The 17630-nt window shown below is 43.5% G+C and overlaps 1 protein-coding gene across 2 annotated transcripts in view; it reads right to left on the bottom strand.

Moving 5' to 3' along the window:
- Positions 1-10173, bottom strand: part of ENTPD2 (ectonucleoside triphosphate diphosphohydrolase 2) — a 33836-nt gene extending 23663 nt beyond the window's left edge. For both annotated transcript variants that reach the window (XM_043980154.1, XM_043980153.1), the window contains exons 1-2: positions 9949-10173; positions 7158-7275 (exon numbers count right to left, since the gene is read on the bottom strand). In XM_043980154.1, the coding sequence (XP_043836089.1) occupies positions 7158-7275; positions 9949-10065 (235 nt within the window). In that variant the 5' untranslated portion in view covers positions 10066-10173. The remainder of the gene's footprint in view (positions 1-7157; positions 7276-9948) is intronic.
- Positions 10174-17630: the final 7457 nt, after the last annotated feature.

The following is a 17630-nucleotide window of genomic DNA, read 5'->3' on the forward strand; positions in this document are numbered from 1 at the left end:
TACTTCCCTACCAGGTGAGATAGATTTCCATGCCCAACTGAGAGTGTATGTTATTCCCTCCTTGAGAAAATTCAAATGAGAGGAAGGTTCAAGCATTGTCCACTTCATCCCCATCTTTCCCTCCTCTGTAATAGGTCTTTTTTTGTTTGTTTGTTTGTTTGGTTGGGTTTTTTTTGGTGAGACAAATGGGGTTAAGTGACTTGCCCAGGGTCACATAGCTAATAAGTGTCAAGGGTCTGAGGTGGGATTTGAACTCAGGTCCTTCTGAATTCAGAGCCAGTGCTCTATCCACTGTGCCACCTAGCTGCCCCTGTAATAGGTCTTTGGCACCTCTTCCTATGAGATAGTTTACACCATTTTACCTCTCCCTTCCCTCTTGTCACAGTGCATGCCTCTTTCTCACTCCTAATTTTGTTTTGTTTTGTTTTTTTGGCTATCATCCCATCAAAGTCAACTTACACCCACACCCTCTGTTTATATATACTCCTTCTAACTGCTCTAAAGTGATAAAGTTCTTAAGAATTCCAAGTATCATCTTCCCATGTAGGTATGTAAACAGTTTAACCTTATTGAATCCCTTATGTTTTCTCTTTCCTGTTAACCTTTTTATGCTTCTCTTGAATCTCGTATTTGAGAATCAGATTTTCTGTTCAGCTCTGGTCTTTTTATCAGGAATGCTTAAAAGTCCTCTATTTCATTGAATTCCACTTTGAAGGATTATAATCAGTTTTTCTGGGTATGTGATTTTTGGTTGTAACCCTAGCTCCTTTGCCTTTTAGAATATAACATTTCAAGCCCTCCAAACCTTTAACGTAGAAGCTGCAAAATCCTATGTAACCCTGACTGTGGCTCCACAATCTTTTAATTGTTTCTGACTGCTTGTAGTATTTCTTCCTTGGCCTGGAAGCTCTGGAATTTGTCTATAATATTCCTGGAAGTTTGCATTTTGGAATTTCTTTCAGGAGGTAATCAGTGGATTCTTTCCATTTTTATTTTACCCTCTGGTTCTAGGATATCAGAGCAGTTTTCCTTAATAATTTCTTAAAATGAAAGTTCCAAAGGACTCGTGATGGAAAAGGCTCTCCAAATCCAGGGAAAAAAAAAAGAACTGTGGAATATGAATGCTGATTGAACCATACTATTTCTTTTGGTTTTAATGCTGTTGTTACTCTTTTTTGAGGTTTTTACTTTTTGCTCTGATTCTTCTCTTATAACATGACTAATGCAGAAATATGTTTAATGTTATTATATATATCAGATTACCTGCTATCTAGAGGAGGGGAGAGAGGGAGAAAAATTGGAAATTGGAAATCTTATATAAACAAATGTTGAAAACTATCTCTACATGTAACTGGAAAATAATAAAATACTTTTTTTTTTTTTTTTTTTTTTAGTGAGGCAATTGGGGTTAAGTAACTTGCCCAGGGTCACACAGCTAGTAAGTATTAAGTGTCTGAGGCCGGATTTGAACTCTCAGGTACTCCTGACTCCAGGGCCAATGCTCTATCCACTGCACCACCTAGCTGCCCTTAGTCCAATAATTCTTAAATTATCTCTCTTCTATTTATTTACTTTTCCAATGAGATATGTCACATTTTCTTCTATTTTTTCTTTCTTTTGACTTTGTTTTGTTGTTTTTTGATGTCTTTAGTTTCCACTTCACAAATTCTAATTTTTTTTTTTGTTTTTTTACAAGGCAATTGGGGTTAAGTGACTTGCCCAGGGTCACACAGCTAGTAAGTGTTAAGTGTCTGAGGCCAGATTTGAACTCAGGTACTCCTGAATCCAGGGCCGGTGCTCTATCCACTGTGCTACCTAGCTGCCCTGCAAATTCTAATTTTTTTTTTTTTGGCGGGGCAATGGGGGTTAAGTGACTTGCCCAGGGTCACACAGCTAGTAAGTGTTAAGTGTCTGAGGCCAGATTTGAACTCAAGTACTCCTGAATCCAGGGCCGGTGCTCTATCCACTGTGCTACCTAGCTGCCCTGCAAATTCTAATTTTTTTTTTTTTGGCGGGGCAATGGGGGTTAAGTGACTTGCCCAGGGTCACACAGCTAGTAAGTGTTAAGTGTCTGAGGCCAGATTTGAACTCAAGTACTCCTGAATCCAGGGCCGGTGCTCTATCCACTGTGCTACCTAGCTGCCCTACAAATTCTAATTTTTTTTTTTTTGGCGGGGCAATGGGGGTTAAGTGACTTGCCCAGGGTCACACAGCTAGTAAGTGTTAAGTGTCTGAGGCCAGATTTGAACTCAAGTACTCCTGAATCCAGGGCCGGTGCTCTATCCACTGTGCTACCTAGCTGCCCTACAAATTCTAATTTTTTTTTTTTTGGCGGGGCAATGGGGGTTAAGTGACTTGCCCAGGGTCACACAGCTAGTAAGTGTCAAGTGTCTGAGGCTGGATTTGAACTCAGGTACTCCTGACTCCAGGGCCGGTGCTCTACCCACTGTGCCATCTAGCTGCCCCTGTGCCATCTAGCTGCCCCGCAAATTCTAATTTTTAAGGAATTATTTAGTGAACTTCTGTACCTCCTTTTCTATTTGGCCAGTTCTACTTCTTATGAGTTCTTTTCTTCAGTGAATTTTTGTATATCTCTGTCCATTTTTTTTGTGCTTCATTTACCAAGCTGTTGAATCTTTTTTTTTCAGGATTCTCTTGCATTACTTTCATTTCTTTTCCCAATTTTTCTTCTTTCTCTCTTATTTGATTTTTAAAATCATTTTTGAGCTCTTCTAGGAGTTCAATTAAATTTATTAATTTGGCCCTGAGATCAATTCACATTTTTCTTTGAGGCTTCACATGTAGTCATTATGACTTGTCCTCTTCTGAGTTTGTTTTGATCTTACCAGTCACCATAGTAACTTTCTGTATTAGGGTTTGTTTTTTTGATTTTTTGCTCATTTGTCCAGCCTATTTTATGACTTATTTTTATATTAATGTTGGTATTTGTTCCTATGGTGAAGCTGGGCACTGTCTCAAGCTTCTTGTGCTGGGGGAGTGGGGCCCCACCATTGGCCTACTGTGCTGGGGCCATGGGGTCTCACTGCTGGCTTGCTTGGATGCCACCTGCACTGTTTTGGACACCCCCGCCCCTTTTAAAATTATGCTTCAATCTGTATTCAGACACCATCAGTTATTTCTCTGGGGATGGATAGCATTTTTCATCATAAGTCTTTCAGCATTGTCTTGGATCATTATATTATTGAGAATAGCCAAGTCATTCATAGCTCATCATTTTACAATATTGCTATTACTTTGTACATAGTACATCTCACTTTGCATCAGCGCATGTAAATCTTTCCAGCTTTTTCTGAGAGCATGCTGTTCATCATTTCTTATAGCACAATAATATTCCATCATAATCACATACCACAATTTCTTCAGCCATTCCCCAATTGATGGGAATCCCCTCAATTTCCAATTCTCTGCCACCAGAAAAGAGCTGTTATAAATATATTTTGTACATATAGGATCTTTTTCTTTTTGTTTTTTACCTTTTTTGGTATACAACCTAGTAGTGGTATTTCTAGGTCAAAGAGTATGCATGGTTTTTTATCCTTTTGGCCATAGTTCCAAATTGTTCTACAGAATGGTTGAATAAGTTTACAACTCCACCAACAGTGTATTAATGTCTCATTTTCCCCAAATCCCCTACAGTATTTGTCATTTTTCTTTGCTGTCCTATTACCCAATTTAATAGGTAGGAGCTAATACCCCAGAATTGTTTTGACCTGCATCTTTCTTTTCTTTTCATATGGCTATAGTTAGCTGTAATTATTTTACCTGAAAACTGTTCATATCTTTTGATCATTTATCACTTGGAGAATGGCTCTTATTTTTAATAAATTTAATTAATTTCTCCATATGTTTGAGAAATGAGGCTTTTATCAGACAAGCTTGCTTCCAAGATTTTTTCAGTTACTATTGCTAACTGTATTTCTCTCCATCCTATTTGCTCCCTATACCATTTATTCTGTTCTCTATCTCCTTTCATTCTGTCTCTCCAGAAAAGTTTTGCTTCTGATTTCCCCCTCCCCCAATCTGCCCTCCTTTCTATCACACACACCCCCCCCCCCTTATCCCCTTCCTCTTCTACTTTCTTGGAAGGTAAGATAGATTTCTTTACCTAACTGAGTGTGTATGTTATTCTCTCTTTTAGCCAATTCTGATGAGAGTAAGGTTCATTTACTCCCCTGCACCTCCCCCATTTTCCCCTCCACTGCATAAACTTTTTTCTTGCTTCTTTTATGCATGCACTCCCCTTTTACCAGAGTGAAACACACTTTTCTAACCTTGGGCTTGAAAATTGGTTTTCCCCATCCTTTTGTTGCTTCTGCTGCTCCAGAACTCATATTATTCATATTGAGGCATTATTTTATGGTTGCTTGAAGAAAAATTTGGGAGAGTTCAGGTGATTTCCTAACTTTGCCATGTTGGCTCTGCTCTACCAATGCTACATATAATAACAGACTTATTCCATGTGTTGGCTATTAGTTTTGCTAAATTGCCTTTCCTCTTTTTTTTTTTTTTGTGGGGCAATGAGGGTTAAGTGACTTGCCCAGGGTCACACAGCTAGTAAGTGTCAAGTGTCTGAGGCTGGATTTGAACTCAGGTCCTCCTGAATCCGGGACCAGTGCTCTATCCACTGTATCACCTAGCTGCTCCCTTTCCTCCTCTTTTTAAAGTTTTTGTCATAAGGAAAGGGCAAGGAGAGAATATATTTGGAAAATTCAATAAAATATTTTATTTTTTGTTTGTTTGTTTGTTTTGGTGGGGCAATGAGGGTAAAGTGACTTGCCCAGGGTCACACAGCTAGTAAGTGTCAAGCGTCTGAGGTCGGATTTGAACTCAGGTACTCCTGAATCCAGGGTGGGTGCTTTATCCACTGCGCCACCTAGCTGCCCTTGTTTGTTTTTTTAGTGAGGCAATTGGGGTTAAGTGACTTGCCCAGGGTCACACAGTCAATAAACTATTTTAAAACTTAAGGTTCAATTGCATTATAAAAATGCCTCCTAATCTCTTTTGCCCCCTCTTCTGTACCCTCTCTTCTGCCTCCAGATTTCTTCTAGCCAGGAAACAGACATAAAGATCATGTGGTGAAGGAGGAGAGGGAAGAATATATGTTTTGGAGGGACCTCCAAAGTCTTCTTAGAAACTGTGGCTTCCTCCTATAGCCCAAACCCTTAGCTCGGAGCATGGTGACCATGCGCCCACCTAGCAAAGCTCCCTCCTAGATTCTCTTGTGGCAAGATTATCAAACACTTGTAAACCCATACCCTAGAAGGGGTAGTGCCTTCTTTTTGCCCAATGGGCACAGTATAGTTAAGAACTAGCACAAAGGGGCACAATCTGAGAGGAAGAGAGACTTCCCAGACGAGACTGGCATAGCAAGAAAATTGTCCCATGTCACATTCATAGAGATGCTTTATCTAGAGACAATGAGAGCCCACAAGTCTAATGCAAACTTCTTTCTTTCATCTATCTGCCCCTATCCCTGGAAAAGCAATGTCTAGCTGAAGAAAAAAATAAAGGTTTTGTGGTTTGGTTTTTTGTTTGTGGGTTTTTTGCTTTTAAAAAGTCTTTGTTATAAATGATGGCTCTTTAAGTGGGACAGGGGAAGAAGAAAGGGATATATTGGGAAACATAGGTGATGTAAAGACAAAGAATGCACTTTTTTTTTTTAAAAAGAGAAAAGCAAAGGAACCACTCCTTTCCTTAAGCACAAAGAAACTGAATACCACCTCCCAGGTGAGTATTAACACAGGTGTCCAGACAAAGAAGGTTTGCTGGTGGGGGGTAGCATGGGCTAGGGATAGCATTAGTTCAGATCTAACCACTCCTCCATCCCCCCCCACATACACCCAGTCTTGTCCTACCCCACCCTACACTGGAAAAAAGGTCCTAGGCACGTCTGGATGTGCCACCTGTGCACATAATGCCACAATTTAATCATCTCTATCCGCTTGGTTTAGATCAGAAGATCTTGTACTATAAAGGGAACTTTGAGGTCATCAAGCCAAAATCTCCCATTTTACAGATAACAAGACTGATGCTCCCCCCCCCCCAGCAAAGGATGAAGTGACTTGTCCAAGGTCACACATTTAGTCAGTGGCAGAGATAGAAGTCTTCTGACACTAAGGGGCAAAGGAGGGCAATGTCTGAAGGAAACCATGTCCTTAAGTCTGACGACAGGCCCTGACTTTCACAGCTTCTGTTTTCTATCTGTGCTCACATGAGAATGGAAGAGACGGGGAAAGAAGATAAAGTACCTGGCATATATCCCTGAATAAATACTTTTACATTAATTCATTCATTACCCTCTTTCCATTTCAGTATATATTTTCCCAGATTCTCAATTCTCCTATTTTCCCAGTAGTCCCACCCCTTTCAGGCTAAGGTCTGAAAGTCAAAACCTGGGGGTCCCTGTGGTACCTATAGGATTCAGAAATGGGTCATCTAGTCCAATCCTCAGTCTTAAGGATGAGGGAACTGGAGATGTAGAGGGAGAAGAGATATGTCTCACCAGAGTCATTATCTTAATATTACCCCTAAATTGCTGTGTAACTGAGCCCTAGGTTTATCTCTCCATATAATGAGAAAGGATTGGACCAGATTGCTAAGGTCTTTTCCAATTTAGACACCCCATGACCTTACACTAGTGGTTCTCAATGTGTGTTCCATGGATTTTGATACGTAAGTTGCAAAATGTTGAATGCCATGGTATTACAGATAAAAGAAAAAAAATTGGGGGGGGGTAAAAGAAAATTTAAAACAATTTTGTTTACTATAACTTATTTACCCAACATATGGAATATTGTGAGTACAGTATACATGAAATCAAACAGAATTTGCCTATTACACATATGTGTAAACCTCTAAATGTGTCAGAGCCTGAATTCACAAATAACTCAAGAAAACCAGAGGCATTTATGAAGGGAAATTGCACAAGTGACTCTCCCATATCTTCTAACTTAAACATCCAGTGTTGAAAATCACTTCAAAAAAATCTCAAGGATGGAGGGGTCTAAGTGTTTGACTCCTGGGTTTCAAACTCATGTCTTCTTCTCTAGATCTCTATTCCACTGTGCCTCAATCTACCCCACCCCAGGGTAAAACAAACAAAAAACATGGCCACTCCCTGCCCAGCTCAACCTTACCTTGGACATCACACATGCTATGCTGGCTCACAATGCCCGTATCATTCTCCTTGTCAGCTGGCCACTTGTAGACAAACATAGCTGTGTGGGAAGATCCAGCATCTAAGACGATGCCATACTGGAGAGAGGAGAGAATATGAGTAGGGAATTTAGTTCCAGGAGGTTCCTGGGGAATTCTCCCAGCTCACAAACTTCTCAAGTCCTGGAAGCAACTAGACCTCAAAATGGCCCTGGAAGAGAGAATATCTCCTCCCACCATTTACACACACACACACACACACACACACACACACACACAAACACACACACACAGCCACACCCCAGAAGGGGACAGTTGGAAAGCTAAGAAGTATCAGTATCTTGGATCGTGGCTAGGAGTAGGGCCAGCAGGACTGAGGTGCAGGTGGCCCAGGGTTTCAGGTTTTGGCTTGCCCTGGCAGGATGCCTTGCTAGTTTAGAAGTAGTATACCCGTCTAGGACAGAGCATGAGCCCAACTTCCATAGGCAACTGAAATGGGCTGAAGCTGGGGTATCCTTAAGATTGAGGGCTCTGGAACCAGATGTTCTCCTTGACAGCCACCTGGGAGTGATGAGCTGGAAGAAAGCAGAGATGTGCTCCCATGCTATAGGTGTTCAAGGGAATATATAGTAAAGATTAGCAACTGGGGTGGCATTTGAGAGAGGATTGTGCTTGAGTGTTGTCACCTCAAAGCCACTCCCTTCCTTCCTTCCTTCCTTCATGCTTCTCTTAGGCCCCAAAACTTCTTTTATGTCAACATATTTTGAAGATGAGAAATTGGAAGTCATCAGAGGAAGTGGGGCTATAGTTCACTGCTATTTCAGGAGGACTCTAGGGAAAGAAGACAAGATTCTATCACAATCTATGTATCCTCAGCTCCATAGGCCACCAACTACCAAGAACCAATGAGGGATTTAGAGAAAATGGAAGTGGTCCCTAACTCTAAATTCACCCTACCTTGGATCTGTAGACTCCTAAAAGTTAAGGGCAAAGGACTAGGGTTGGGAGCATCCTTGACTCCTACTCTTTTAGCTAAAGGAAACTATGGCAACACACATGGGGAAAAACAGGCTTCCTAAACTGTTTTATTGGTAATTCATAAAGAATTGATCAAATAATTTCAATTTTAAAATACTGACCACTGTGGATACAGCCTTAGGTGTCATCTCCTGTGGATGAATATTCCCATTGTACAGATGGAAAAAGGGAGGCCCACTTAGTTTTTGTTTTTGTTTGTTTTTTTGGTGAGGCAATTGGGGTTAAGTGACTTGTCCAGGGTCACACAACTAGTAAGTGTCAAGTGTCTGAGGTCGGATTTGAACTCAGGTCCTCCTGGATCCAGGGCCAGTGCTTTATCCACTGAGCCACCTAACTGCCCCTGGAAGCCCACTTATGCCAAATATGCCATCTATCCCCAGGATCCCTCCCCAATATGTGCTGTTCTTTGGTAGGAGCCCTTACCCAGAGAAAGGCAAAAGAAGGTGTACCTGGAGGCCAAAGAAGGATAAATGAATACATGGGTCACTCCCAAACCACCTGCTCTGGGAAGAACTCTTCTCTACTTCCCCTCTATATCTCCAGCCCCCAGTCTTCCCTAACTCCTCTCCCAGAAAAAAAAAAATCAGGAAATCCAGATCATGGTCCAGCCAACTCCCAACTGTCCGGGAGTTCATGACACAGTTTGTGACCCATCCAAACATCACACACATCCTGGAATCCTTCCCACTACACAGCCCAACACCTGGGTCACTTGGAAGACAGTGGAATGCGGGGGAGAATCCAGCAAAGGGTTAAAGGTGAAGTTTGCAGAATCTGAAGGTGAATCTGCTCTCCCTCCAACCCTGCCCTTCAGAGCTTCTCACTAGCCAGTCTGGTGAAGAGCTCACTCTTCACCTTGGTCTTTTGGATCCAATTAAAAAAAAAAAAGATTGACATAAGGAAAACGGTTCCTGTGCTTGCCAGATTGACTTGGGCCATGTTAACATTAGCTAAAACTGTGGTCATTCTCAGAGCTGGTTACAGCACTTCCCATTTTGTTTTATAGGAAAACCAAAAGTACCTCTTCATTCCACATTCAAATTCCAAGATACTTAGGGGGTCTGGTCACCGGCAACAAACTAGTTTTGAGACAAGGAACTGGGCTACCAAACCATAATAAGCCTTATGACCTGGCCCACACATCCACTGTCAGAGAACTGGGGTGGTCTTGGTCATGGCCATGAGAGTGTCCAGGCCTCCCACTCTGTTTACGGACATACGCAGAACTCCGTTATCTTTGTTCATATATGGGGGGACAGACCCCAAGGAAACTCCCAGAAGAAAACTTGGCAGCCAGTTTGCTGTTTCAATCATTTCTGCTCCTCCCGGAAGCAAAGACAGAAACTGGGAGGAGGGGAGCCCCGGGCAGTCCTGCCCAGCCTTGTCTGTGTGTGGGAAGAACCTTGGTACCCGGCCTAAATGATTCTTTCGAGGGTCTGGGGGTTGAGGGAGGAGGAACTGCCACAACCCCCACCAAAAGTCCTGCAATATGGAACAGACTTGCATCTTGGGGCAGGACTCTTAAAGGATCCCAGAGCTGCTCCCGACCTGGTGGGCTTGTGGGGGACCCCATTCCTCCGCTCTGCCCCTGCCACCCAAAACTCCGCTCCGCTGGCTCATGACAGTGGTTGTTTCATTGTCCCGAGCCTTGAACGAACGTAAACCGCTCCTCCACAGAGGCAGCTGCAGGACAGCCGCCCGAGAAGGCAAGAGGCCAGGACCGGGGACAGGTACCTTGAAGGCTGGTGGCTCCCGGACGTCCCTGGTGGGGATGAAGAGCAGCAGAAGGCCTACGAGGCCAGCCAGGCACAGTAGCAGAGGCAGCAGGACCGCTAGGAACTTCCCGGCCATGATCCCACCCTCCAGACCTCCCGCAGGTCGCGAGTGAGGGTTTGGCAAGGGGTGTTAGTTGCGTCTGGGTTGGGGAGCACGGTTTCGCGGCAGCTGTCTAGGCATGGGAGGGGGCGGAGCTCTGGCTGGGGGGGTGGGGCGAGCTCAATCCATTGGACAAGATCCTTGATGATTAGCCCCGCCCTCTCCCTGCCCCTCAACCCGTCCCTTCCCCCTTCCCCCCCTCAATCTCTGGGGCGCGAAGGTGAAAAGAACCTGCATGGCTGAGTCACCCCAGAGCGTCCAGGCGGGGCCTGAGCTCCCTATCCCCCTTCCAGACCCCTCATCCCCTCTTCCACTCTGCCTCCTTTCCACCTCACTCCATTAGTTCCCATTCCTATAGTTTCTGCTACCTGACTCTAACACCCTCCCGAACCTTTCTTTCCCTTTCCTGTTATCTTTCCTTTTCTTGCTTCTCTTCCATTACACTCTGCCCTTATCTGCTTCCTATGCTAGGTTTGTTCATCTTTTCTTAGCCTCCTACTCATCCTTCTCCCTTTGGGAAGGGGGGAGGGGGGAGGTAAAATTATTTCAGATCTGTGATTTCACTCATGTAGGGAACTTCGTTTTATGAAGGCTGAATGGCAACTGTGAAGTAATTTATAGTTTTAAACCGTTGCCTCCAGGTATTGTGTAAGTAGCTTTCGAAGAGTATAACAGCCAATGTATATCAGAGGTAGAATTTGAATCCAGGTCTTCCTAACTTTGAATCCAGCTCCCTGTGTTTCATTTTATCTCCCCCCTTTTTTTTAATTCATGAACCCCTAATGCATTTCAATTTAAAATCACTTATTTTTCCCAATATATTTTTCTCTTACCGTTCCCAAGGCGTCATCTCTCATAACAAAAAATAACAAAAAGAAGGGGGAAAGTTAAAAACTGACCAACATATTAAGCAGGTATAACATTATATTCAGTGTTCCATTCCCATGGACCTTCACCTTAGCAAAAAAAGGGAGGGAGTTGCCTTCTCATATCTCTTTTTTGGGGCTAAATTTGATTATTACAATTTCACAACTTTCAGTTTTGATATGGGGAGTCCTTTGAGCCAAGCTTCCCCCACAACCTTGCCTTCTATTTTCTTCAATAATATCTATCCCCTACCATATCACCCTATCTGGTGAGCTACTAGACTGTATGCAGAGGCTTGGGATAAGAGACTGACTTGTCCCTTTCAGGGCTTCTGATTGAGTCTGGTCAGATACTTCATCTCTAGCCCCCAGAGTGTATACTAAACCAGAGCCAACCAATCATTAATTAATTGATTGATTGATTGACACAGTTCTCACACTCAGACAACTTACCTTTTACTAGGGACATGTGATAATACACAGATATGTTTGGTTTTTTATTTTTAATTTATGGCTACTACTGTAGTTTTTTAATTGTCATTACATCAGTTTGGGCAGTAAGCATATTATTATTTTATTAATATAACATATCAGTAAAGGATTGACTGAATGTCTCCCTAACTTCTCAACATCTCAGGCCTTCAGACCTATGCTCTCTTAAGAGGGAGGGCCAAGCCAAGAGCACATTCCAGGCACCAGTCAAGAGCAAGACTGAGCCAAGAGAGCAACCAAGGGTTTCATCCTCTTTCGATACAGGTGGGTCATTATACATTGATCAAAGCTAATTGGTTAGCATCATTCAATTCCATTCGTTGACATGAGCTGAGGGTGGTCTACATTAAAATGAACTGTAGGTATGGTCCTTCACCGAGCTAGACAAAAGAGTCTGTCTCCATTTCTTTTATTCCCTTGGGTTTGTCCCAGACAAGATTTGCTGAAGTTCCTCAATAACTGGTCTCTCTGGAGTGGGGGGCGGGGGGGGGGAGGAGGGGTGAGATTGAAATTGATATCTGGGTCTCCAAGAAATTCATTATTCATAATTATTTTCTCACAGATAAATACAAAAATATGTACAAAATCATTTCAAGAGCAGGGACCATGAAAGGTTTCCTGTAGGAGGTGGTATCTGAACTACGCTTTGATACATTCTAAGAGGCAGAGGGGAAGATGAGGTACATTCTTGTCATGGGGAAAGGCTGTGCAAAAGCATGGAGAGAAGACAGAATTTTATGTGTGGGGAACAACAAACAGACCAGTTTGACTGAAAGAGGAAATGTGTGAAGGGAAGAGATTGCTTACAAATCTGGAAAGATATGTGGGAGTCAGATTGTGGAGGGCTTTAAATACCAAGGTGAAGATTTTGTATTTTATCCTACTGGCAATTGAATTATGAGTGGATGATGTGTGTGGGAGAGAAGTGGATTATCCTAGACAGAGATAAAAGGGTCAAAAGGCACGGAAGTAGTGATGGGTATCACTTGTCCATTGTACAAAGGAGACCCATATGACCAGAGGGATGGATGATTGAGTGGCTTGGAGATGAGACTGAATCAGTAAGATGGAGCCAGATCTTGAAGGTCCTTGAATGACTAGCTGAAGAGTAGGGCATTGCTGTGTCAAGCATTCTAGAGTCCTTCCCTAGTGGTCTCAAAAAAACTGGAAACTCCAAGAAGACAGGGACAAGTGTGTTTCCTCACATATAGAGTTGAGACCAGAACAACATTAGCTCCAGGGTCCACCTTTATTGAACCTAGGAAAAGCTTATCACCATCCTGTAGTCTCTCAGGCACCATCTTGGATCCATCCCTAACAGGTAGTTCCTCCACATTCCCACTTCTTTTCATCACCTTTTATACCCTACAGTGTCCAAAGAGACAAGTGACTAATTTACTCTGGTAATTCAGTCTTTTCTGAGGAAGTTGTCTTTTCTCTTACCAGGTTACATTTGCATTTTTGGGGGGTTTGTTTTTTTGGTTTTGGGGTTTTTTTTTTGCAGGCAATGGGGGTTAAGTGACTTGCCCAGGGTCACACAGCTAGTAAGTGTCAAGTATCTGAGGCTGGATTTGAATTCAGGTCCTCCTGAATCCAGGGCCACCAACTAGCTGCCCCCTATATTTGCATTTTGAATGGGTCCTCTGAAGGCAATGCACATCTATTGTTTCACCTTGCAATTAGTCTCAGGATGGGGCTTTCATGGCTTTGTGAGGGCAAACCAATGGGAAGGCATTTGGGAGGTAGATGGGACACTGTACAGTCTTTCTGCTCCATCCACCTGCCAGGGGCTTTGGGGCTGGAAGGAGACATTAGCTCCTTCACCTTGTGCCTCAGGACCTATCCAACAGGACTTCAGTGGTGTGCTCTCACAAGTTCACCCCTACGACAGGGTTAAAAAACAACAACCATCTAATCTGCAATCCTCACCCCAAGCCCTTCTATCCAGTGTCCTCAGAAGCCCCTACATCTGAGATAGGATGTCCATTCCTTCCTCAGCCCTCTCCAAAGGAATGCGTGTGTGTCATTCGAATAGCCCATCTCTAGGGGACCATTCCTTAACCCCTTTCATGTTTTCCTTCAGAAAAGCTTCTTCCCCTTTACTGCCCTTTGTTCCCAGGGCCAGAGTGACAGACAGATCCTGATACTGAGAAATAAAGAACTTGGAATCCAAATATCTTGAAATGGAAGAACCTGGAGGAACCCTCAAGGAGAGAACATTCAAGAATTCCAACTATGTGCCAGCAATAGAAATACCCAGGGATTCTGTAAGGGAGGCTTAAGGTGGGGCAACCGAGGTGGGGGGGGAGAGGGGAGAAGTTGAGAGAAGGGCTGTCTTTGATAACAGGGAGAAAGCAACCCAGATCTTGGCCCCGGTCCCAGGACAGAGACATAAAACAAGCTTTCTTTGCCAAATCGGCTAATTCAGATAATAAAGGGTGGAGTGGGGTGCCATGCCTTTGAGGGTCTGGAAGAATTAGCAAAGGCAGCTTTATTCTCACTCAATGTCCGAAGCTTCCTTCCCCCTCTCCATTCTACCCCCTCCCCCATGGAGCAGAAACTTTTCGGGAAGCCCTCCCTACAAAAGTTCCAGCCCTGAGCTCAGCGGGGGAGGTGGAGGACACAAGGTACCAGGCTACTGGACATTACTGAACAGACCAGAGCTGTGCCAGACTCAGCTATCCATGGAGTTCTCCCCCAGGCTGTCTCTTACAACCCTATTCCCCTTCTACATCCTCACCACAAATCCTTTCTTCTTCTGAGTTGAAAGGGCCTATGGCCACAAGAAGGCAAAGGATTTCACCACATCAGACGGGCATCCAGAGAAGACAAAGGCAGCCTGCAGTGCCCCAGGCTGAGGCCCCTGAGCATGACACCAAAAGCCTGAGCCTGAGACATAAAAGTGCAGAAAGATCCCATATGATCCCAGCCTCGGACAAAGGCAGGCACTATGTTCTGCTGGAACTTTAAGGCACGTTTTCATTGTAATTCATTGCTCTGGGGGCCTGTCAGAGGCCAGAGAAAAACCATGGGTGGCCTGGTCCCCACAAAGCTGCACCACAAGGGGTGGGGAGGGAGAAGGAGGGGCATCCCATCAAGGAACCAATGCTGTCATTTCAAGAGTTTTCCCATCTGCCCAATTCTCTGCTCCTCCTTCACTTCCCAAAGTTGCCAGGGTTTAGATTCACCACTCAGGGAAGAACCAATCAATCAACAAGCATTTATTAAATAGTTGGCACTAGGCTGACACTGGACATAGAAAGACAGAAATGAAATGATTCCTGCTCTAAATAAGCTTATATTACATGGAAGAGGCTATATATACATACATACATACACATATATATACATATATGATGTATATGTTTATGTATATGTATCTGTATGCATGTGTGTATTTATATGTATATATAAGCATGAACAAAAACAAACACCTAGTAATTATTTTGGGGGAAAAAGCAATAGCAGAGGAAGGGATCAGAAAACCTTTCATACATGATATGGGGTTGGGACATATCAAGGAATTAAGGGACTATGAATGTTTAAACTGGCCAACTAGCTATCAGGACAGACACACCTAAGAAGTAGGGGAAGATTAAATTCTACAGTAAGAAAGTCAGTTAGGGCTGGCTACTACCTGAGGTGGGAGACAGAGATAACCCCAGAGGTCAGGACTATCATTCCAAAAGAAAATCCCCCTAACTTTCAGGAAGTGTTCCCCACCCCCAAAGGGAACTTTCCATTGTCAGGTGGTCACCCCATCTACCATCTATAAAAGCTTTTGCCTTTCTTCCTTTAGAGGAGAAATGTATCTCAGAATTTTGTCTCTGAGCCATTTTCTCCCCTTTGAGGCAAAGTCTTTCTTTAACTTCCCTTTTGGTCACTTTCTCTAGAGCCCAAATAAAAGACCATTTTATTCTAATTGGATTGTGTGAAAAATTTGTAATTCTTTTTTTGTTGTTTGTTTTTTGTTTTTGAGAGGCAATTGGGGTTAAGTGACTTGCCCAGGATCACACAGCTAGTAAGTGTCAAATGTCTGAGGCCGGATTTGAACTCAGGTACTCCTGACTCCAGGGCCGGTGCTCTATCCACTGCACCATCTAGCTGCCCCCAAATTTGTAATTCTTTAAAGAGGAATACCTAAGGACCCCCACACCACCTATTTTCCCCCACAATATCAAAGGTAGTACTCTGATTTTTAAAGTAAATGAGGGAATCTAAGGAGTGGTAGTGAGAAGGAATTGTATCCTGGACATGGGGGGACAGCCCATGCAGAGACACAGGGATAAGAGATCAAGTGCCAAGGGTGACCAACAGAAAGAAAGCTAGTCTGATTGGATTGTAGAGTGAGTAAAGGGGAGTAATTTATAACCAAACTGGAAAGGTAGGTTGGAGCCAAGTCATGATGGGTTTTAAATACTAATCCTGGATTATATTTTATCTTAGAGGTAATAGGGAACCACTGGAGTTTTCATTGAGCTAGGAAGGGATATGGTCAAACCATTGCTTCAATAATATCAATTTTGCAATTCTTCACATAGAACTGAAAAAATATATCTCCATACACACACATGGGATAATTAGAATATAATCAAGCATTCTTTGGCGGGGAGGGAGGGGAGAGGAATGGTATGAACTATGACTGCCATGATTACTCAGAGAAGAAAGAGACGCATCCTTGAAGCCTGAGATAGTCAGGAAAGGCTTCAAAGAGGAGGTGGGCCTTGGTTTGGGCCTGTGAAGGAACTGGAGAAATAGGACTTAAAAGGCAAGGGGAGGGGCAGCTAGGTGGCACAGTGGATAAAGCACTGGCATTGGATTCAAGAGGACCTGAGTTCAAATCCAGCCTCAGACACTTGACACTTACTAGCTGTGTGACCCTGGGCAAGTCACTTAACCCTCATTGCCCTGCAAAAAAAAAAAAAAGGCAAGGGGGATGAAGGGAAGGGCATTACAGAGTATACTGCATAAACGAAGTTTATTTTAGGATGTCTTGTTCTCCCAGAACCCTTGGGAGAAGTGTTGTGCTGGGAAGTCCGTGTTTGTGTACTCTTGGATAGTAAGTACTTCAGTTGTTGGGGAGGCCTGGCCAGGAAGGGAGGGGGAGGACTGAGGGAGAACAGACCCAGCCCCTCCTTTCACTCTGGCACTAACACTTTGCTCTACAAACCCTCTAAGGGTTAAAGAAGGGCCCCTTGGATTCCTGTATCCTATAGGTTGGAACCACATGACCCCAGATGTGCAACACATGCTTCCAGAGCCTTGTTTTGTTCTCTTTTTCCAGTGGGGGAAGAATTTCACACAGTGAAAAGAAGTTCTTATCCTGTTGGCAAAGTAGGAAAGAAAAGCCTGGGGGGAGAAGGAGGAGGAGAAAAAAGGGGTTTCCTTTGGGCCCCCTAATGAAAACAGCATGGGCTAGACCTTTTCTTGCCAACAAAATGCTTTTCCTATCCAGGGTCACTAGACCCACAGCTCAGCACTGCCTACCCTTACCCTTTCCTTTGCTACAGCTAGAAAAACTCAAGGCACTGAGTACTGAATGGGGGGGGGGGGCAGCCTTGGCTGGAGGAACAAACCACAGATCCTTGTCACAACTAATTCCCTGTACTAACTTGACTTAACTGAGATCTAAAAGTGGAGAATCTAAGACCTCTAGGTTAACATCAACAACAGCAATGATGATAACTTCTATTTCTTTAAGACTTGTCTTCACACTTTATAAAATACAATAAGCTTGATATGTCCCTTTAGCGGATGCTATGGTACAAATGAGGATGCGAAAGCTTAGAAATCCAAAACTATTTGCCTCCTCTATAGTCAGCAAGATACTATAACCACTGAAAAGAGGAAGGCAACACTCCTCCTCACTAAAGGACAAGTACCCTAGAAAGAATGTTTCATGGCCTATGGATCACCAACTCCTCTGGCTCCCATCAATCCTTCCCAGGACTTTTTTTTTTTTTTTCACATCAGACCTCTGTCTCTGACTACAATTTCTCTTTCCTGGTCCTCCCCAGAAGAGGAGGAAAACAGAGCTGACCTGGGTAAGACCTCTGTTGTACCTGAGTGAACCTCCCAGAGGTCTCCAGGGATTCTTCTATTCTTTCTTTGCCTGAATGACCAATCCTCTTCCATGCTCTGGGTTTTCAGGGCCTGTATCCAATGCAGCTGGACTTATTCTGA

The sequence above is a fragment of the Dromiciops gliroides genome, chromosome 2 (assembly GCF_019393635.1).
Source record: "Dromiciops gliroides isolate mDroGli1 chromosome 2, mDroGli1.pri, whole genome shotgun sequence".
NCBI classification, from domain to species: Eukaryota; Metazoa; Chordata; class Mammalia; order Microbiotheria; family Microbiotheriidae; genus Dromiciops; species Dromiciops gliroides.